Source organism: Pochonia chlamydosporia (assembly GCF_001653235.2).
Source record: "Pochonia chlamydosporia 170 chromosome Unknown PCv3seq00012, whole genome shotgun sequence".
Classification (NCBI taxonomy): Eukaryota; Fungi; Ascomycota; class Sordariomycetes; order Hypocreales; family Clavicipitaceae; genus Pochonia; species Pochonia chlamydosporia.
In genome coordinates this window covers 311,043-332,437 of record NW_019154047.1, presented here as the reverse complement: position 1 = coordinate 332,437, position 21,395 = coordinate 311,043, and the positions used below count along the sequence as shown (strand labels likewise).

Here is a 21,395-nt window from a genome sequence, read left to right as displayed (position 1 = left end):
ACTGAATACTACAAACCCCAGGAGGCGAGTCATCGCAGTGCGACGCAAGTTTCTTCATCCGCCAGTAATCTGTTCTGTTGAACTGGTCAGGCTAATACTATCTTCAGAGCTCAACCCAGAAGTGAGACTTCATTGGTCTGCCTGTATCAGGCTGTACTGCGAAGCTATTCGACAAGGACCACGCGCTCCGTCGTCATTATCGACGAGTCCACCTCAACAATCGGAGTGGTACTTTTTTCTGCGACTACGAACTTTGCGATCGTAACTCAGTCCCATTTTCTTGTGTTGATCGCTTGCGCGGTCATTTAGTCGCCGTACACGGGGAATGCATCCCCAAACAGGGACGCGCCATACAGACAAGCGGAGAGGCGACGAACAGTACATCTCCTATGGACGATTGCCAGCCTATGGACTGGTGCCGTTGCCCCAAATGCCTCGGCAGGATAAATCTCTATCCTGAGGGAAGCCAGTGCTCAAACTGCGAGTCGTCGGTAGGTACGACATCAGTAGCCATTGAGAAGCAGAGACTGACCAGATGCACAGAGGCATGGTCGCTCCAAGCAGCGTGTTGCGACATTGGATGCAGCTCCAACTGCCAGCAATGTTGACAGTTGGCCAGTCGATGACCAGGACGCAGACCCAAATGAGTGATTGTAGCCTGCAGAGGGAGCCCATGAGGGGACTGCCGGCGCTGAAGACCAACTCAAAGTCAACATTTCTACAAAACAACAATCCCAGTAATACGACGTCAATTGAACATCATCGGTCATGAATATTTGGCAGAGGCAACGCATCGCATGGAATGTAGCGCTGCTAGACAAAATAGTTTCGGGTGTGGGCTGCCACCTTCACACCCTTCTCATTCTCATAGCATGCCGACACCGCGACAGACAAAGCCTTTCCAACTTTAAGAAAGTCTTCATGGCTTAGACATAAGATTGAGGCAAACAGGTGTCGCGAGGCTACGGCTAATGTAGTCGCATGTTCCCCTCCCGATTCTCTTCGTGTCTGTTCGTTATTCGTCTACTCTGCATAGGTACCACTCGGTCTCCTAACCTTGCACCACAGTTTGGTTACCCGAAACATGTGTCGGGGAATTGCACCTCAAAATGTGTTTTGGTTGATTGAGTTTGGTCATTTAAGCTGGAGCTGACTTCGCAAATCCGTCCGATGCCTATGCATGAAGTTACATTCACATCCCGTTTGACACTTTGCAGAGATTTCCTCCACCAGGTTCACCATGTGCCGAATATTTTTGAGCAGGATGTCTTGCGGCGAACATCCCAATTCCTTGTCCGTTTCGATTTCCCTGCTGAGTTGTCCTAGCTCTTGCTGTACGTGGCTTGCACATTGTGGCCAGGCCTGCTGATCGGCTTCAAGACTTTGCCGAATACTGCGGATTATTTCCAGCTCTTTGGAATGATAATGTGTGAGTCTCGACCTCAAATTTCGATTTCCATCATCTTCCAGCGGTGCAAAGAATGGCGTGCAACCTCTAGTTGCGTTGTTTATTAAACATGCGGTCATGTTCGCCCTCAGCTTCAGGAGATTCATCATGCTTGCTCTCGTCACAGCCTCATGCGATCTTGAGCGCGGCATTGCCTCTGTACACACATCGGGGATGGAAGGGTAGGTAGTGGCTGTCGGTCTGTTGGATTGGCGACCGATAGCTAGCGAGGTTGTCTCTCCAGCTCGGAACAGAATATGCGCATTAGATCTGGAGTCTCGATTTGAACATGTCGCGGAATGTGTGGCTAGGCTCGCCCGGCCCCGGATGATGCCTGCCCTATTATGTGGCAGCATAATGGTATGGATTTTACCCTGCCTTTCCTCATGCGCCTTTGATGTTGAGTCTTCATCGGTAGCAGCCAGATCTTCGGCAGGGGCGGTTGATGCAACTCTGTGTGAACGTCTGCAACGGACCTGCAAACAAGCCCAGGTGCGTACGTCTTCCGCGTGGATGATTGTCCACACAGGACAGAGTCATCGGCTCTCCGTTTTCTCTGGTCATATCAGCATCGGTATATTGTCATTTCGTCGTCGTACCAGGGCCAGCAGGTTAATTGAGTGCTTACCGGGAATACCACGTTGGCTTCAAACCTACGGCTCTTACGGCGATCTGCAGCAAGAACCGCCATACGCTTCCGAGTAGACTGTTCGCGTGATGACAGTGGAGAGACTTGCTGTTCTACGGCAAGTCGTTGCAAATACTCCTTGACAACATATACTCCAACAGGCCTGATCAGCTCTGTGGAATGACCCAAGAAGACCAGATTTTTGCGGCCACAGCATGCGTGAAAACAGACCTCTTCAGAGCAGACCCAGCATTGGGCAATGAATGGGCCTCTGTCCTTACTTCGCATTGGGCTGTCTTCCAGCTCTCAGGGTAGGTTCAAGTCCGCGTGGGAGCTCGCCGCAACTGACCACTCGTGCCAAACCTCGCCTGAGATCAGTTTAACGCGGCTTCATAAGCCTTCCGTGCCGGTGTGTCGCTGCTCCTTAGTTGTACCAAACAAGACAACAAAAATGTAGCCTCAGGCGGGATATGGCCCTCGACGGCCATCGAAGTGGCTGAAATTCGCGCATTATTATGGAATGCTTGGCTGGTGGGTAGGGGGTCCCTATTCCGCGGCAATATAACTGTGGTGGTTGGTCGTTTTCGATGCTTTGTTGGTTTGGATGTTGTTGGTTTGAACGTGTTGTTGGCTCTTGAACTTGGGAGGTCATGTACTTCCGTATCCCAACGCTGATCTATACTCTTCCATTCAAAAGATCACCATTCCATGCTTCCTCTCCCTTCCCTCTCTCTATTTTTTGGTTATACTGTACCACAAAGCCCGAGGATATATCTAATCATGGAGTTTGTTGGCTGATGTTCTTTTCAAAACCATATGAGATATTGGTCCAACTGCGCTGACACCATTGGCGACTTTACTAAGGTTTGCCTGTGCCGCTCTGGATTCGTTGCAACGCATCGTGATGTCGTGCTCCACTGTCCTAACGATCCACTTCTCACTTGTGGATGACATCAGGCTACTCACATTGCATCATGCAATGACCCTTGGACAGTGGCACACGCATCTGCTGGACGCTGGATTGGGACGGATCAGCCTGTCTGGTTCACTCTCCCCCTGTCAGCAATCTGTTCCACGAACATGGCCAGCAGCCCTGAAAACGCCCAGAATCCACTGCGTCATCCAACCATATTGCCCAAAGCTCTCAGCGCACCATCCCGGTCTGAAGCTTGCCGAACGCGAAACCGCTGGAGACGCGGAGGCCTGACGCGACTTGACACCTCATATCCTCCCCGTTGTCGCTTCACCGGCACTATCACAGAGATGTGAGTGACTTCGCCCGTACGGAATGTCATGTCACTGCCAGTGTAAACAAAAACTGTCGCGGTTTACCATCACCGGGGACGACCTTTTGTCCCTCTCTGCCTCAACCAACAACCCTCTGGCCATCGAAGAGTCGTGTCCCCTTGTGTTCCAACGCCCAGCCTTCACCCCCACTCCAGAGCGCAGCTCCCCACCGCCGGAAAAGACCATTCAGCTGCTCTTCTCAGTACTATTGACGCATAATGTTTACAGCGCCGCACGCCTGTCGATATTCAAGCACCGCTCTTTACTCAATGGTTTGCCGAGACCCTTTGCCGCAAGCGGACAGCCGTATGTAATTTGACATGCTCAGAATCCCATCCATCTTCGCTGCCTGTACACTCCACTAGAACGGCTCACTGTTCACTACACAATCATCCTCGTCAACACCTGCTGTAGAATCAATGGATCACAGTTTCTGCGGCAAAAGCAGTTACACTCAAACTCAGAATTACGCAGCTACCAGGCTTGCGCAGGCCTTTCTGGCAATTTCAGGGTACCCGTCTGTGATTAATTGGGCAAGGAGTATTGGATTTGGAAGAGCCAGTGGCTCCCACAATAACGAGAGAATTCTTGACTGTTCCAGTCATTCCACCAGAAGCTGAGGGGCTATGGCGTGGCCGGGAGCCCCCCGAATTTGGCTGATGCCAGTGCTGGTCTGTTCAGAGACGTCTGGTCCTTACACCTGTACCTAAACTACCACCACCCCAAAATCGAACTTGGGTTTCGATCTGGTCCCCAGCCATGCACCACGAAGTTCGTGCTGAAAAGTATGTAGAGCTCCCTTGCCGTTCCACGATCGACTGGCACAATGAACTCCGGGCACCGACGATCACTACCTGGCAGGGTTCGATCTCTTGGTTCTGAAGTCGTGCGACACTCTGGCGAAAGCAGTCCCTCCCTTGCTACGTGTTTTTTGACTGCCGTGGCATGTGGACCGTGTCGCTGGAAGAAAGGAAGGGTAGACTAGTTCGCCTCTACATAACTGTGCCCCATATCTGACAATCAATTGGCAGTGCGACGGTAAGAGACCGACTTGTAGCCGTTGCTTCTGGAGCTACGCTGCTTGCAATTACAATGCGGACGTGGGTGAAAGCCGCTACTCGAAATTGAAGAAAAGATACTCTACGTTGTCCGAAGAGGTTAAGTATCTGAAGGGGGAAGTTCATCGGCTACAAGGAGTATATGATTATATCCAAACCATGCCCGAAGACGAAACCTATATCGCGTTCAGGTACATTCGCTCCACCCGGAACATCAGCAGCAACGGGCAAAATGATGCGCTGCGTTCTGTTGGTAGCGACTACCTTTTCGAAGCACGGGAAGACGAGGCTAAAGCCACTCTCACGGAAGTATTGGACAAAGTGGAGGTTGAACCTCTCATTGCCCTCGACTTAGGACTCCAGGCCCTGCCATGGACTGCCGTCGCTGAGGATGAAGTAGTTTCGGAACTTGTATCTCAGTACTTCGCCACGGATCATTTGTATGTGTATCGTCCAATACCTCGATCTAAGTTTCTGCGTGAAATGAAGGTGGGAGACCCCGATACGGCGACTTGTTGCTCCCCGTTACTGGCTAATGCAATATGCGCTCATCAATGTGTACATTTCGACCAGATGGACAATTCCAAATCCCAGTCAGACTTACAGCTTGACTAGACTCTTTCACCAAAGGCCCATCTCGGTGCCGTGCCTCGCGGGGATATGACTGAGAGGTTCCTTGTCGAGTCAAACCGACTACTCCAGAACGAGTCCAGCAGAGGAGTCCTTGGCGTCCTGCCAAGCTGTCTGCTTGATACATGCCGCAGAGCTACGCGAGATCAGCTCGAAGTCGTGTTGGACGTGGAAGCGGACTCATTCAAATCTGAATCAGAAGCCGTTACGAAAACAGCCGGCGCAGGTCAAGGGCTTGATGAATGGCGAATGTGCGCCGAGTCTTGAGCCACCACTTGGTTAGGATAAAATTCCCAGATAAGCTCTCTAATGCGCATATTCACTGTCCTAGGTACTACCAAATGCATCAATGTTCTGCATGCGCTGACTCATGCGCTGACTGTCGCGCACTCTAATCTGATTTCTGGGTTTCGCGACCATTTATTTTCATTCCTGTACTATTGTCCTTCACCATCAACCGTCCCGACTCTTCTCGCTCGCAGCGGCATTCACTTGTACCTTGCGGCAATACTTGGGAGAACGAACAATCCACGAACCACGAACCACGAACTACAAACTCCAAACCACGACCAACTCTAGCAGCACGCATCGCATCTTTATTGCTATGTATGTTTATTTCGGAAGCATTTCGCTTTGCCTCTTTGGGTGGTGCAATGTGTACCGAAAGTAACTTGATGCCACTGACAAGCACTGTGATGAAAACATTAGTGCCATGCATCACCATCTGTTTCTGGGTGCCATATGTCTGTACATCTGTGTGAGTCCAGTTTACCTTTGGAATCAGAGTGTTAGGCAAATAGAATTAAACAGGAGGGGGTTTATTATTACGCGTGCAAGCCACATGGTCAAGAGCAATTACTCGATGCAAATGAGCTGCGTCACTTTTGACAAACATGGTTTGTAATTATGGTCGTGGCATTGGCAAGACATATTAAGAGTAGGTTGGGAAAGTCCGTCATTGAGTTCACCCCAGTTCAGCAGATAGATGAGATGTAGGTTGCTGAAGCTACCCTAAGCAACGCGATCTGCCATCCCGATTCATCGCGACTCCTTAGCGGTGGAACGGAGATTTTCAAATCGCAAGTATTCTGTTCCTGTGTCCTTGGGCGACTCGAGTTATGGTTTATAAATTCTGATACTCTGACCGAGTCATTTTTTGCTTTAGGGCAACAAAAACCATCAATTCAGCCGCGAGGTGAACTGTGGCCTACAAGGATGCCAACTCCTCAAGCCGCCGACAGTCTTACAGACGCGGCCTCCTGCCGAAGACTGGCCCCATCAAAAACTCCGGCCCTGAAGTTAAGTTAAGAAGGGGATTAGTGACAAGCCATTTCACTTACCTCATCCAGCCAATGCACCTTTGTTATCCCCTCATAAGTAGGCAGGATGTGGGCAGGGGGCAGTTCTCATGAGCCAACTGATCCGTTTGATTGAGTGACCAATACAGTTCGCTAGTGATGCGGCCTACTCCTCGCCAAGGGTGAGTGGCCAGCACATTCACAAGGATGCTGCAAGGCTGCTTGGGGGTTGGCCCTCCTCTATTGTGGACAGCTGGACAGGTCAACGGCGACCTTTCACTCCAGTAGGAGGTCCTCGATTAATCTGGCAACCAACCCTTCGTGTTGTTGTTTGTAAAAATTTTTTTCACGAGGTTCGCATGACTGGAAAGGCGGCCGCATGTACGCTGCACGTGGGCAGCACACATGAATGCATCATCATCTGTCGCCGATTAAGGTTGGACAGAGTTGTATGCAAGGAGCCTGTCTCAGCGTAATGCGTCTCGACGTACAAAACAGCCCCCTATTTGCTCTAGCTCCACATCACATCCTACACTCCATGCTGGCCCCCCAAGGTGTGTCTGCATTTGGTGGCGGCTGCAGACAGAGTACTGTCCAAACGAGAGCATTACATTGCATAAAGACAAAGTATTTTGCCCCCGGGGAGAAACCAAGAGTGTGATCAGCCAAAATGTTGGGTGACTGCACATCCAGGCCCAAATTTCAGGCTAAAACGCCTGGCTTGTTGGTGGTTCGCAGAAGGCCATAAAATACCAGACCAGCAAGCTCGCAATGCGTCCTCATCGTTTCATAGGGGACAAAAAAAAGGACAGAGCTTGCACACCAATTATTTTAGCCCCTGCTTGCATCCCATGTCATTCGGTGGTCCAAAAAGTCACAGCTCTGAAGCTAGTCATTATCAGTTGGGCGGGAGTTTTGAGGCATTTGTTGGTCATTGTAGCTTCAGACACCCCTGTTCTGCTTCGAACAACGAGCCAAGCCCGAAGAAGCTGGCCAGCACCGAATGCCTCGCTTGCTACTCTGCGTCGCAGCCAGCATCAACGTGTTGTTGAATTGTCCCAATACATCAAATGTCGACTCAGTCACACAGCGTGTTTGGCATTTGGTTAAGCTGGCCAACGCTTGAATACAGGCAACACGAGACCAGTTTTTGGCCCCTGCTCTTACGTTAGCCACATATTCCAAGACACCGCCCAGCGTTGCTGGACAGGACTGGGGCAAAACCAACACAACGGGACTAAACCAAGCATCCCCAGCTTGCCCAAAAATGGGGTAGCGTGTCCCGGCGGGACGGTCCGCCCCTGCAAAAACACCATCCCCACCTGTTTGTGTGCTTTTTTGTTGGCTGGAATATTGTGAGCCATCACTGTTTAGCGTGCTTTCAGTTGGATAAGTCCAGAACTAGCCAATCTGGTTCAGCCGCGGAAGCTGCGTAATACTGTACTGCAGATGGAGGTCGACCCAAGGTGTAAAGCGAGGAACATTGACTATTGGAGTGGTGCTGGATGAGAAAGTTACTGCACTCGAAACTGGTCATAAGTCCAAAAAGACTGGTTGCGGTAGGAGGCAAAGTGGGATAGGTTGTTGGCCCTAATGCATGTTTCCGGTCTCAAGGCCTTCTTTGGAAATGATAACTTGTTGGCCGCTATACTTTAAGCGTCACATCACAAAAAGTACTAAAAAGGCATTGCGCCTTCTCCCCTGGGGTAATATAAATAGTGGAAAACCTCTTCACACCGTCGTCCGTGGTTTTTCCCTCCTGTGTCTACTTATGAATCTAGGCCGTGGCAATGTGTTTCTTTTCGCAAACTGTTTGGGCGTGTGGTTATTGGAGGTGGGGACAATTTCGCGAGAAATGCTATAAAGAATATAGGATGGGCGAAACCTGCGGGCTAAAGCTCGTATACGAGATCAACTACAAAACAACGTGCTGCTGCCATTGCACCAGCATCGCCACGAAAGGACGACGTATGGCGAAAATGTCTGCAGATGTTGCCAGATGGCGCCAACAGCGCATCTACCCTGCAACGATCGAGAAAACCGAACTGCAGATAATAGCGTTGCAGCAAAAAAATTTCCAGAATTGCTAAGCAACATGATGCTGAGATTCGAAGATTGAGAGCCGACTTTCGCGTACCACTTGAACCTTGCGTGTCCGAGTTGCCAAATGACTGGCCAAGTAAGACACAAGCAATTGGTGTGAGAAATAGGCATGTAGCTTTTGGCGGTGCTTACGGCAAAACCTGCACATATGGTAAAGTACGGACATTTAGAGTGATGCACTCAAAAACCAAGCGTAACCGTTAATGTCAACAGGGAGATTACGGTGCCGCTTTGCCCAAGACGGTTTAACGTTGGGGGAGAAAGGGGGTTCGGCAATCTTCAATTCGAATCGAGACTGACTTGTCCAGCCTGCTGACCATGGGACCATTCCCCAATATGTGCAGACGCGAGATGCCTTCTGTAGGTTGCTCATCTTGGGCCATCCAGTCGTGCGCCATCTTTTCATGGATTTGTTTTTGGGATGGTTTAGGGGTTACAGGGGAAGGAGGGGGAGGAGACAGGGGGGGGGACCTCGACTCTAGAGGAGGCCAGCCGCCGCTGGATTATAGTTAAGCATGTAAATAGTACGGCATGAATGTTGGCAATTTTATGCCCCCCCATCACCGTGCACCTGAGTGATCTAACTGTTGCGTGGCTCGCCAACCGCACCGCTAGCCACTCTTTTTGTCATGTTACCAGTTGACATATGCGAGAATTTGGTTGAAGCTTTATATGGCCGTATTGATAAAGCTACACAAAGACCTTAGGGGACTGCGGCATAATCACCATGGCAGCCAGGTAGACAAACACAACGTGGCTTGGCCACTGTTGACAAAACGTTAAAGGCGATTTGGAAGCAATGAGTCGTCTTGCTCTACATGCCGCATGCATTGCTTCGAAAACCTTACTATTGCACGCCGTTTACGCTTCATTCGCTATTGCGGAACACAATTTCCACTTGTTGACTCAGTCGAACGCGCATTGCAGTGGAGAGCTTCACGTTGCACACCATATACAGCTCGTTGTTACCAGAATTCGGACGAGATTGGGCAAGTTGGTGCAGTTGCGCAAGATCACATAGCCCTGCCAGCAGTTATGATTGGGCATCAACTTGAACCTTTCGGATGGCCGAACACAGGTATGAATGCTTTGTTCTACAGCCAGTAAGCCCAGGTACTCCCGGATAAGGAAAGCACAGGCCTTGGAGATGTTTCTGGTAACAAGACACAATGTTGCGAGCCAGCGCATTTTGCTACACCGAACACACCTGCATCATAACGCGACCACACCAAGTCGAAATGTTTTTCTTCGCACTTTATGCAGGGGCTTTAGACCCTGAAGTCGCACCTCGAACCTCACAGTTAACCCGTCTGGGCGCGACAGGGGGCCGCCAATTGCCACGTTGAGACAAGGCGCAATGGTCAGTTGGAATTCCGCCAAAGGCGACCCGCGCTGAGTGGTCAATCATCCCCAAAGAAATTTCCTTAACCCGGCACCTACAATTGTTCATCAAGGCATGCTTCATATTACTAGCGTGAAAACCATCTCCCATACCGCACAACTGGACATATTTGCGGAGCTGAAACTCAACATCTGCGTGAAGCTGAGTAGGAGTCAAGGTCTGAGACAATTTTGGTCAGACAATGGAATTTTCATTTTTTGGGGTTGTTTGTAATAGTGCTTATCAAGTCTCTGGCACCTATGCTAATGTTGTTTTTAACGCATGCACGGACCCACTTGTGCAGGTCTCAATAAATTTCCGGTTTGGGGTCCTGTCGCGTACAGAGCTTCGTCATCCGAGAGATGTGCCTGCCCCCTCAGCTCCTTTTTCCAGACAGGAATTGGACACTAGCTTTCAAATTTTTTCTCTACAACAAGAAAGCCTCAATTAGACTCGCCAGGGTGGCTCTGACTTCAGTGCATTCTCTTCGGGGCCATTCGCGACGGCTTTAGCGTCTGTGTTACATTCAGAACCTGAATCTTTCTGCTTCTGGTGGTGCATTGACTCTGGTCAGTAGCCCATGTTGCGCATACACCACTTGGCGAGACACGTACCAACATATCGTCCGCTTTCATATTATTCGAATACTGGAAGCGGTGGGTTGGCAAAAGCCGTTATTAATGAACAGCAACAGTTCCAACGATCCAACGTCAAGCTTGATGACGACGTCAGACACGTCACCTGCGACGTTGAAGCTCCAGCGCAGTAGGAACATTGTTGTAGAGTGTGCGACCGCCTTCGCAGAGATCAAAACTCCGGAAGACGCATACAATGCGAATGTTGCAAACAAAAAGCGCCAAATAGCGGAACGTTTTCGATGCCTTCGTGAGCTACTAGAGTCTGGACGAGAGTCTGGCGACGAAAAAGAGCTTCAAGATGATATTGTGAGATATTCTGGCGAGTTACAAGTCTTAAAAGATCGCGGCCGTGCAGATGCAGAACACGAATACGAGATTCAGGTCGAGTCTGTTTTGCAAAGGTTATCGGACGAGCTGATTCCCACAATAGGCCCTGCTGTCGTCAAAAGATCGCTCCAGAATCTTCCCCTCGAGAAGCGGCAGCAGTATGTGCCGGGCGATGTGCTCGTAAGCGATCAGACAAACGCCGCGGAACCAGAATACGGACTAGCATCCAAGGACCTGGACAGACCTCACGGGGTACGGACCCTCCCGCTCGTTTAGACCCTGCGGAGTTGACATTTATCTCAAGGACAGGCCGACAACGGTCGTACAAGGCGATGTGCGCAAAAGAAAACGATACGCCTCCTCGAGCACAAAACAATATTCGACGAAGAAGCGCCAAAGCAATTCTGACCCCCGAGCCGTTGACGAACAGGACAGGTCTATGCGACGACAAGATGTGTTTGACACCACGCTCCGCTCCTCTCGAGAACAGTGCGACGAATTAGCTGACCCTGACGGAGGCATAAACCAGCAGGAGAATGAGGCCGCTTACTCTATCAATGGTAGTTTCTTTGACGCTGTTGGCAGCACTGCCACAGGCCATCTGACGAGCAATGTGACGCCTGCAGCAGGCACCCTGCCTTTTGCGGGACATTCGATAACTGCTCGCGAGGGCCACCAGGATAATACTGAAAACACCGTTGTTGTCTCTGTCAACGATGCTGATGGCAGCTTCATCGGAAACATCGAGCCAGTTGGCCAGTGGGATGACAAACGTGTCGATTCAATCTTGCAAAATGCCGTCTTGAGGCCAGTCAGAATTCGACGAGGACGCCCTTTCGATCAAAGCCATTTAACTGCCATTTCCAACCAGTCCGATCCGGAAGGAGTCAAGGTCATTTCCTGCATGATTCAGGCTACTGGAGATGTCATGGATCAGCGTTGCCAATACTGCGAGAAGAATTGGGGCATATTTGAAGACTGTATCAAACTCAAAGACAGGAGTTTCCGACGGTGTGGGAATTGCGAATGGAGTCGTAAAAGCTGTCGTGGCGCTTCCCTGCTCAATGCGAAGCCAGTAACTGCCTCTCCGTCTGACGAGCAGTCACGAAGCGGTCAGAGTACCCAACATGGCGGCATGAACCGTTCTGGTACCCCAGGGCAGTCGACTGGGTCGTTGCCAACCATGGATCTGTCCCAAAATCGAGTCACGCGCAGGTCGCTCTCGGATGTTATTAGTAATGCGTGTACGGGCCCTCAAGGAATAACCAAAAATGGCACTGTGGCCGAAACGTCAACAATTTCACCGGCAGAGACGCTGCATGAGGCGCAGGCTATACATCACCTGCCGCAGATAACATTTGAAGAAAAGAGCGCTCGTGATGAGTTTTACACTGAAGGACTCTCTGACGCAGACTCGTATACCGGAGAGGCGGTGACGAAGAACGATTGGAGACTTCTCCAAGTCAAGACCCGATTTTTTACAAGCTCCGAGTCGGTTACGCAGTACTGGAGTTGGGTGGAGGACAAACAATATTTTGAGCATCAGGTTCTCACAGACACAAATCCAGTAAAGTGGGGATTGTTGCGAAAGCCTATCGATTTCGATGTTCGGCTGAAGGATATTGCAGAAGTTAAATACAGCGTAAAGTCATTGCGCGTGCATCTCATCATGAAGGACACTACCGTAGCCTCCACAGAAGGTGGAGCCCCAAGGGGAGATGTTATGGCTGTCTTCAAGAGAACGAGAACCGTGGAACGATTTATAAGATTTCTCCGCAGTCGGAACTTCAGTACGGTCGAAGAAGCTCCGTAAGTCAGGTGCATTTGCTTCTCTGCGTAGTCTTGTTGCTCTAACAATCTCCACATAGGGAATCGATGGTTCGCAGGTGGGGAAGCATGAAATCCGAAGTTCTATTGTCTGATGAGGACGACGACACGAGCTAGACGTATTGGGCCTCCATACATAGCTCTTTGAGCTGTGATTAGCTATTTGCAGCATAGAGTGTTCTCTTTCGTGGCCTTTTGTCTTAAAGTCCACAGCTCGAGAATATAAGCTCGCTATGAGACCAACCCCGGTAATTTCATTGGTTTCGGTGGCGTCTCTCCGGCACAGCATGACGGCGGTGGAGAGGAAAAGTGATCTGGGAATGCTTTCGAGTCGGTACCGCGTTCCTGTCTAGACAACGGCGGTCTGAAGTCGAGCGAGATGCTCTTTCGACTCTAAGATGCGACGAGAGTAGGCTGTGTGCAGACCAGTACTGCATTCAATACTCAGTACTCAATACGACCTCGTATTGAGATGTTCAATATTGAAGACGTGCATAACGTACTCCACAAGCAGCCTGGACTTTTCACTAGGTAAATGGACCTGTCCTCCTTCAACATCGTATTTCTCCACCAAATATTATGGATTCATCAATCAAAGAGGTCGAAATAGTCTTAGCTATTAAAGCTATCCAGAATACTCCCAAACTAAGCATTCGAGCTACAGCAAGGATCTGCATGGTGTCCTATAGTACGCTGAGCACTGGCACTACGGGAATCAACGCGCGATACGATACTATGCCTAATCCCCGAAAAACTTACAAATCTAGAGGAATTCACAATTATTCACACTATCCTCGATCTGAGTTCGCGATCTTTTCCTCCCCGGCTCAAGTGGCGTGGAGGATATGGAGAATGGTTTCTTGCGGATGGCGACGCGGCTCCAGTGGAGTCAACTGGGCTTCAAACTGTGTCAAGCGCCACCGAGAGCTCACCACTCGTTTTAGAACGTAGATATGAGTATCAGAGGGCCTTATGCGAAGATCCAAAGCTTCCCACACATGCTGAGCGGGTCGGTGGGCACGGCAATCACTCTGTTGATGAGGGAAGAAATCCGTGATATAAAACGCAAACGTCCTTGCACATATTGTCGCATGATCCATCTATTGTCATTTTATGCTCGGTACCAAAAAAGCTGAAGGCCTCGCGAAATTATTTGTCGGTAACCGACGAGCCAATCCACTGAATCACCAAATCCATAAAGCTGCCACAGTGAAAATGCATCGGCTCTTAGGTTCACACCAACGCTACTGAGACATCGTTCCAACACCATGTTTCGGGTATAAGTATCTACGACTGCGACCGCTTGCAGACCGCACGAGCGACGGACCGCGAGGCAACACATAAAATAATGAGTCTTAAATTGTTTAGTATCCGCGCTGTCAAATCCTCTTCGCAAGTAGATTTCCTCCTCATTTCCTGCCGTCATCCGCCAAGCGTTTTCTCATCTCGTTGGGAGATGGCCGACTACGTCTCGCTTCCGACCCGGTTGGCTGCTCGTCATTCCTTGGCTGAGGAGGATAACTTTGCTTACTTTTGTGAGTATCGAGGCCAGAAGACGGGTCGGCTCGAGAACGAACAGAATCGATGACTAACGCTCCAAACCGACTATTATAACGCTTCTCAGCCATGTGCTGAAGAGTTTCATCTGTCATTGAGCCAATCAGCTGCACCGAGTTGCCTTTAGACAAGGCTTTCTTAACGTCGAACAGATCCGCCAAGGTCGTCACCACCACTTGATCGCTGTCACCATCGGCAACGACTTCCCCAATTCTGTAAATCTTCTGGTGGGAAACTTCTTTAGCTACTTTGCACACCTCGAGACACTGCTTCGAAATGTTGATGTCTTCCTGTAACTTCAATCTCTCCTCGTCTCTTTGAGGACCATCATCCAAGAGTAGGCTCTGAAGACGTTCCTGAAGACGGCCACTGATCGCTGCGAGGCGGTCTCGATTGTCATCCAGAGCCTGGCGTGTTAACAATTGTGCTTCAAAGCAGCTTTGGCCATCATCACTTGCGGCCGGGGGTGCGTCATGCAGTAGAGTCGATTCCCGATTTGTCAAATTTTCGATGAAAGTCCTCGCATCTTCACAAATACGAAGGCACTGTTGGGTCACTTCCCTCTCGTCATTCAGATCAACTGTCACACCTGTCGTACTCGTATCCTCGACTGTAAGCTCGGCCATTTTCTCGTCTATTCGCTGCAGATGTAGCTCAAGATTATATGCTGTATCATGTATCATCTCGTTATACTGTTGAAGAACTTGGTGGGAGACTTTAGATGTATGCCTTAATTACAAAGTTGTCAGCAGAGTCAAGAGGACACAAGAAAATGTGACTGACATGGTAATTGTGCCCAAGCCGACTGAGATCGTTGACTTATACCCCGAAATAGTGTCTATAAAATCATTGATATCGCCTCTCATAAACTCCATTTTAGTCCAATCTCGGAAGCCTGTCTTCGATTTTCCAGTGAATACCTTCATCTGCTGCTCGAACTCGCGACACACCTGGCTGCATCGGTCAAGAGGACCTTGAAGAAGCGCCATCACCGACGCTTCAGCGTCAATTGCTTCTTTCAGTGAGTTCAGAATATTCCCAAGATCCTCAAGCTCATCCTGAAGCCTGCGTAAAGTTTTGTTGCGATCCTTGAAACGTTTCACAGCCTCATAGAGCGACTTCGTCGACTGAATGGCGGCTGTGAGGACCGCAAGCACTGAGGCGCTAATGCTCAAAGGATCTGCCATTCTTGACCGTCGCTGCGAGTACTCGCTCGGTACCGGCAAAAGCAAACGGAAGTAGCTTCTGGCAGGAAGAGTGTGGTTACGTCTTCGGGTACGACCAATCTTCAATCTACCACCAAACAGGGAACTGCGATTAACCCCAAATGATCGAAATTCTTTTGGTCCCAACGCAGCAGCATTTTACCCTTCTGCATTGGTCTAAGTCCGAGGTTAAAGGTAGGTATTGAGGTTCATAATACGCAGGAAATCATATACCTCGTCGCAAAGCAGTGGCGAATGAAACGGAGAATTGCTGTTGGCGAGAGAATCTAAAGAGGATTTAAGATCTGGTGGCGGGGAAGCACAAGCTTTGGCTGCTGTCATTTTTGCCCTAGTACTGACAACCGCCAATCACATACCACCCATAGCCGCCCGGTTGGACCACATAGCTGGCACGGAAATAAGTTGACGTAAGCTGTGTCGCTGACGCCAATGAGGACCCGACATCATATTTCGAGGTTCCAACCTCCCAGACATGGCATAGATCTGTTTCATGAAGCGCTCAATGGGTGGCAATTTGCGCAGTGTATAGTAGGTAGACTCCTCTTACAAGCTATTTGGAATGTCGTAGCCCAATCATGCATCTTGATCCTCCACATGACGGGCAGACCCCTTGGTGTGCAGGTGCTCGCCAAATCATCGTGCGGGATTGTTGTGGCCCAACTGGTGCAGTGAGTGGTCACAGGCTGGTCGTAGACATAAGCAGCTGTTCGACCTGGCAAGCTACCCAATATACTATCACGTATTTCGGTGCTACAAATGCTTCATCGTCAACCCAACAAGAGACAAGGAATTGTCACCCTCATAAAAAATATACGAAGTCAATGTCTTGGTTCTTGTAAGGGCATGTTTTGCTACAGCATCATTGGATCAATGCTGGAGACACATGGACAAAAGGACAGAGACGAAAAGAGCGAGGGGCCAACGAGACTTCGAGAGAACTTGCAGTGACAATGACGCACCATGCCCCAAGACGAACGATCACAAAAGACAGAAGCGAGACAAAGATGGCAGAAAGCACGGACAAGATGAACAGCATCACGATACCACCTTTATCCCTCACGACAAGTATCACATCGGTTGGATTTGTGCGCTGCCCGACGAGTTAGCCGCAGCTGAGGGCATGTTGGACGACATTCATGAGCGTTGTTATCAACCCCGCAGTGATACCAACACCTACACTCTAGGTACGATTGTCGAACACCATGTTGTCCTGGCGTGCCTCCCTGCACAGAGTTATGGGACAAACAACGCGGCGGTTGTGGCGACGAACATGCGACGAACATTTGCGTCGATACACTTTTGGCTGCTGGTTGGTACTGGTGGCGGCGCCCCAGGGGAAGTTGACATAAGGCTCGGTGATGTTGTTGTCAGTACTAAAGTTCTTCAGATTGACCTTGGAAAGATTGTGAGGAATGGTCAGTTGCACCGGGTCGGTCTTCCTCGCACACCGTCCCAGGGCCTCATGACAGCCGTCACTGCATTACAAGCAAAGCACAAAATATCCCCAAGCCAAATATCCAAATACGTCGATCAACTGATGGAGCCCAATCCGCGTAGTGCGAGATTTGCCGATCCCGGTGCCGATTTGGATCTGCTGTTTGACAGCAGCCACGAACATATAGCTAATTTGACGGAGAACTGTAGTCTCTGCAACAAGTCAAGACTCTTACGGCGGGAAGCACGCAGCAATAGAGGCCCAATCGTCCACTACGGAACCATAGCCTCTGCGAATCAAGTTATGAGGGACGCGAAAGCAAGGGATCTATTGACTAAGGAACTTGGGGTTATCTGTTTTGAAATGGAGGCGGCGGGGTTAATGGAAAGCTGCTCAAGCATCGTTATTCGCGGAATTTAGGATTATGCAGACTCGCATAAAAATGATCAGTGGCAATCCTACGCTGCCGCTACGGCGGCGGCATACGCCAAAGAACTCCTTTCAACCATACCGTTGACAGAGGAGTCGGAAGCAAAAGCCGAGGGAGCAATGCAGAAAACACAACACACCACTGCACGTCGTTCTAGCAATAACTCTTCAGGTGGACGTACAGCTCAACCTGCATCGCAAAAAGTTCATAGAATCCGAGGTGTCAAAGCAGGCGATGATGCGAACCAGATGATTCTGTCAAATGGCACCCCGTTACGTGTGGAGAAGGCAACTGTGCGTAACAGAGGGCTGCAGCTCTTTGGAGACGTATCGTTGCAGGATGCTCTCAAATTCTTGGACAGGAGAAATGTTGCTGCCAGCGAGGAGGCGGCAGAGGAAACCATCACGAGCTCAGCCGGCGGTTCGGCGACCATTTGAGACCTCGCGCGATCATTGCTGCCATCTTTCTTAGTAGCATTTATTTATTGCTCGATTCATTGTTTGAACTCTGTGCCCCCAGCTTAAATCCACTCCCATACCTTGCCCCAAATGTAGCACTCCCAGTATGATCTCGATTTCCGGCCGTCTGACGGGTGCTGAGAAACTTCGAGAGCTCTGGAACTGATGACTCGTCCCAAGCGCCAATTACTTGCCAAGAACTCGCTCCAGCTTCCACATTCTCTGAATCGTAAAGGTGATCCTTCGTGGATACCAAGAGTTGTACGCTGTCATCGCCAGCTTTGATATCTTTCAGACGATGGGTTGGGCGCAATGTCGGGTCCGATTCATCTGCTGCTATTTCGCGATCGGAAACCATCGACATGTTGAGATTGGGTCGCTAGCTCTGCTTTACGCCAAGTGGAGGTGTATTTTTTGTAGTCGAAATAGGAGACTCGCTGCTCGCCAGTGTCATCAGTTTCGTGTAGAGTTTTTGACGGCTCTGATGATGATATCCCAATTTGCGGTCCCTTCCCCACTGACTGAGGCTCCAACATCCCTTAACGAGAAGAGCGCTAAAGGCAACGCTATGTGCATTTTGATTGGCTGTTCCACAACGCGGCTGGCGACAAGACTCCTGAAATGGCCAATCAGCCAGCCTAAATATGCGCTGTCACTGAATTGTGCCACCGCCAGAAGAGCAATGCATTTGGCACGGATATTCCACGACTTCCGTGGCTTCTACAGTTGTCAAACCCTTGGCTATCCTTTCAATGTCCTCTCTCTTCCTTGATTTTGCACCATAGAGATAGTTTCGCTGCTTGGAGGTGACTGGCAATTTTAGCCCCAACTGCGTGAAAGAGTCAATATGGCTGCAAGGAACGAACGCCGTACATGACATTGTACAGTACAAGTCAAGCCAGAGCGATGTGAGTACTTCCGCTGGACATATAAGGCAAGACAATATGCTGTGGCCGTTCTTACACAGCAAGTAAAGTTTACAGATCTGCAGGTGCCTGTGATTCTCACCCCGCATCAATCTCTTTTAACACAAGGGCCCCCGCATGAACAGTAGTGAGCGACGAACGTCTAAACAGTTTACATGTCTACGCCATTAGCCTTGTCGGCATCCACAAACGCAGTTCTACACTACTAATGTACTACTAATTCGCCCCTCTCCCCCGCAATTGACCTATCCTTTCTTTTGCAGTCACCAGTGAGCGCTTCCCAGTATTCAAGCCACAATAGACTACTGTCTACGTCTACATTGTTCGTCGTACTGCCGAGGGAAAGTCTTATCCACAAAATCCTTATGAGTCACCCATGAATTCTCGTCTGCAGCATAATTTTGCCATTTGACAAAGTATCTGCGCCTTCCCCCGTTGCCTTTGTGCCTTATGATTCGTTCAACTATATAGGTACCCTTATCTTCGATAGCGTCCTGCTGTTGCGAGTCCTCCACTAACTCGCAGCGCATGGCCGCGCTATCATGCGCCTCAGCTTCGCGTAAGTTACCCGTCAGTTGGTCTTCGGTTTGATCCGTCAACGCCACTGTCGGATCGCATGGATGGACCATATGTCCCTGGACACCGTTGTTGGACTTAGGAACCGGCAAGGTGGTTGGTGAGCAGGGAGTGTTCAACTCAGCATCGTCACCACACTCTTCTGTATTGGGCCTTGAGACAGTTCGCCGTCCCAACAGAGAAGCTGACTTTTTGGTAGATGCTTCTAAGGGGCTGTTATTGTCCCCGGTCCATGATTTGAACAGCGGATTCTCTGGGGCAAATTTTGCAGCGTTAAGGCGGCGAATGCGTCGGTTTGAGGGAGTCGCTTTCACTTTGGGGACAAGGCCATTCGTCTTAGGAAACAATATGGTCTTCTCAGGTGCCGGCGTTACTCTCGAATTTGTGGCCCTCCTGTTCCCAATGTTCCCAAGATCGTCGTCACTGCAGGGGTAATAGTCGACCACACGGGCCATGGTGTGTATTCTCGAAGATTTTTTGGCGCTGGGTTAGGAGACGAAACGCCCGCCAGGTCGTCAAAGTCGGAATCAGACTTCAGCCAAGTCAAACCTTCAGACAATTCGTACGAAAAGCTCTCATGCGTGGGAGGGAATTGTGTGCCTCTTCAGCGCTGAAGCTTCTCGCCGACGTGGAGAGGGCTTGGGATTCTGCTTAATATTCTCAGTTAAGGACCGGTCGGTTGCTGGAAATGGCCTGGCTTATTTATTCAATTTCACTGCGTCTGGGTTGATGACGTAATTATTGGTGTAACAGACACCTAGTGATACGATTGCATGGGCATGGGGTTGCTGTCAACCCATACCCGTCACGTCCTGACAGTTTTGACCCGGGAAAGATGTCGACCACGCAAACTGGTCATTGCCCAAGACCTTGTCCATCGTTGAACTAATAATGTTAATAAACGTAACTATCAGAGGATACTGCAGTATGGAACGCAACGGAAGCCTTGATCCGCATGCCGTCAACCCTGACAGTAAGTCTGTCAGGTATCATGGCTTCATGACGCAGACAACGTAACTGAAGCCATAAAAGGCAGTTCCGGGGCAGTGTGAGCCCAAAATGCTGGCCTAGCAGATGTAAGACATTGTCAAATGGCACTCTTGTTGCCGCCACAGTGGATGCACGCGGACAGCTAAGCATTCGTCGTGATGTGACATAGGAATGAACCTACAACACCTCGACATTTCGAAAAATGGTTTCGACGAGCATGTGAAGGTGCAGGTTTGATTCGGACTTTATTACTAGGCATCTCACATTGGGGGCTGTTGACCAATTACAACAAGTTCCTGCAACAGAGAAACTGCTCAAACGACATACGTCGCGACCACAGTCAGGGTACTCCAGGTGTCGTTGAGATGGCTCAGCAAGATGCCGTGCGAATTCTGCGCCTACTGAACTGCCATTCTCGACAGGTCACGGACGCAGTACTTGTTGCCGTCGCAGATATCGGGTTTGCCGTGGCACACACTACGGCGCTCTTTGAAAAAGAAACATGTGCCGGCACCAATCTACTCAAATAGTCACTTCGAAATGGTATTGAGGATACTTGCTTCGGCAGTTGTGGTTCTGCGAAGCGAGATGAACAATTTCACTTTGACAGCCCACCCCCCGGCAATGGAGAGAGGATTTTACAGGGGCCACCTGGGGTACCCCAACCGTACAACCTTTTCCATCCAACGAGCCTGATATGGCCATAATGCAATTTGACCAGCAAACATTATCACTGGCAGCATCCATCCTTGACAAAGTGCAAGTCAGCTCCGCACCGGCGAGAGAGTCTCTCTCCCCCTCTGCAGCGATTCTCAATGGCCGAGCTGGCTCAGCCTGCCTGAGACATGATCCGCCATGCTCTGGCTTCCACCTGTAAGGCAGTACTAATCAGCCGCTCGGCGACTCTCAACCAGTTAACCACGGCACTCCAGGGACATTTTCACACTCTGCCCCCTCTCATTTGACACCATACTAGTGTTGAAGAGACCTCAAGTACGAGCGTTGGCCAGATCTATATGTGGCCTCCTCCAACCAGGGAATCTTTGTGGCATTATCCCCCGCGATGGACTACCCGCAATGCCGAGATTCTTCTCTCTGCTCATTTAAGAACCTGTGTCTGCGCTGGGTGCCAAACATTCAAATAAGGATAGCAAAGACAAAGGTATAAAGCTT

General features: G+C 49.9%; 6 protein-coding genes across 6 annotated transcripts; 3 read left to right on the top strand and 3 right to left on the bottom strand.

The window, feature by feature from the left end:
- Nucleotides 1–1,134: 1,134 nt before the first annotated feature.
- VFPPC_11472 (hypothetical protein) lies at nt 1,135–1,599 on the bottom strand (the record flags this gene model as incomplete). The annotated part of the gene is made up of 1 exon (XM_018289652.2): nt 1,135–1,599. One exon carries the CDS (start codon nt 1,597–1,599, stop codon nt 1,135–1,137), a length of 465 nt encoding a protein of 154 aa, XP_018137057.2.
- A 2,980-nt stretch (nt 1,600–4,579) lies between these two features.
- VFPPC_11474 (hypothetical protein) lies at nt 4,580–5,317 on the top strand (the record flags this gene model as incomplete). The annotated part of the gene is made up of 2 exons (XM_018289654.1): nt 4,580–4,978; nt 5,036–5,317. 2 exons carry the CDS (start codon nt 4,580–4,582, stop codon nt 5,315–5,317), a joined length of 681 nt encoding a protein of 226 aa, XP_018137059.1.
- Nucleotides 5,318–10,512: 5,195 nt separating this feature from the next.
- On the top strand, nt 10,513–12,741 carry VFPPC_16910 (hypothetical protein; the record flags this gene model as incomplete). Its single annotated transcript, XM_018294662.1, has 3 exons — nt 10,513–11,049; nt 11,102–12,606; nt 12,666–12,741. 3 exons carry the CDS (start codon nt 10,513–10,515, stop codon nt 12,739–12,741), a joined length of 2,118 nt encoding a protein of 705 aa, XP_018137061.1.
- Nucleotides 12,742–14,033: 1,292 nt separating this feature from the next.
- On the bottom strand, nt 14,034–15,368 carry VFPPC_11477 (hypothetical protein; the record flags this gene model as incomplete). The annotated part of the gene is made up of 2 exons (XM_018289655.1): nt 14,034–14,910; nt 14,965–15,368. The coding sequence occupies 2 exons, from the start codon at nt 15,366–15,368 to the stop codon at nt 14,034–14,036; spliced, it is 1,281 nt and encodes a 426-aa protein (XP_018137062.1).
- A 922-nt stretch (nt 15,369–16,290) lies between these two features.
- Nucleotides 16,291–17,709, top strand: VFPPC_18295 (Pfs domain protein; the record flags this gene model as incomplete). Its single annotated transcript, XM_022429930.1, has 2 exons — nt 16,291–17,190; nt 17,263–17,709. The coding sequence occupies 2 exons, from the start codon at nt 16,291–16,293 to the stop codon at nt 17,707–17,709; spliced, it is 1,347 nt and encodes a 448-aa protein (XP_022285058.1).
- A 1,249-nt stretch (nt 17,710–18,958) lies between these two features.
- Nucleotides 18,959–19,687, bottom strand: VFPPC_14925 (chromo (CHRromatin organization MOdifier) domain-containing protein; the record flags this gene model as incomplete). Its single annotated transcript, XM_018292692.1, has 1 exon — nt 18,959–19,687. The coding sequence occupies one exon, from the start codon at nt 19,685–19,687 to the stop codon at nt 18,959–18,961; it is 729 nt and encodes a 242-aa protein (XP_018137064.1).
- Nucleotides 19,688–21,395: the final 1,708 nt, after the last annotated feature.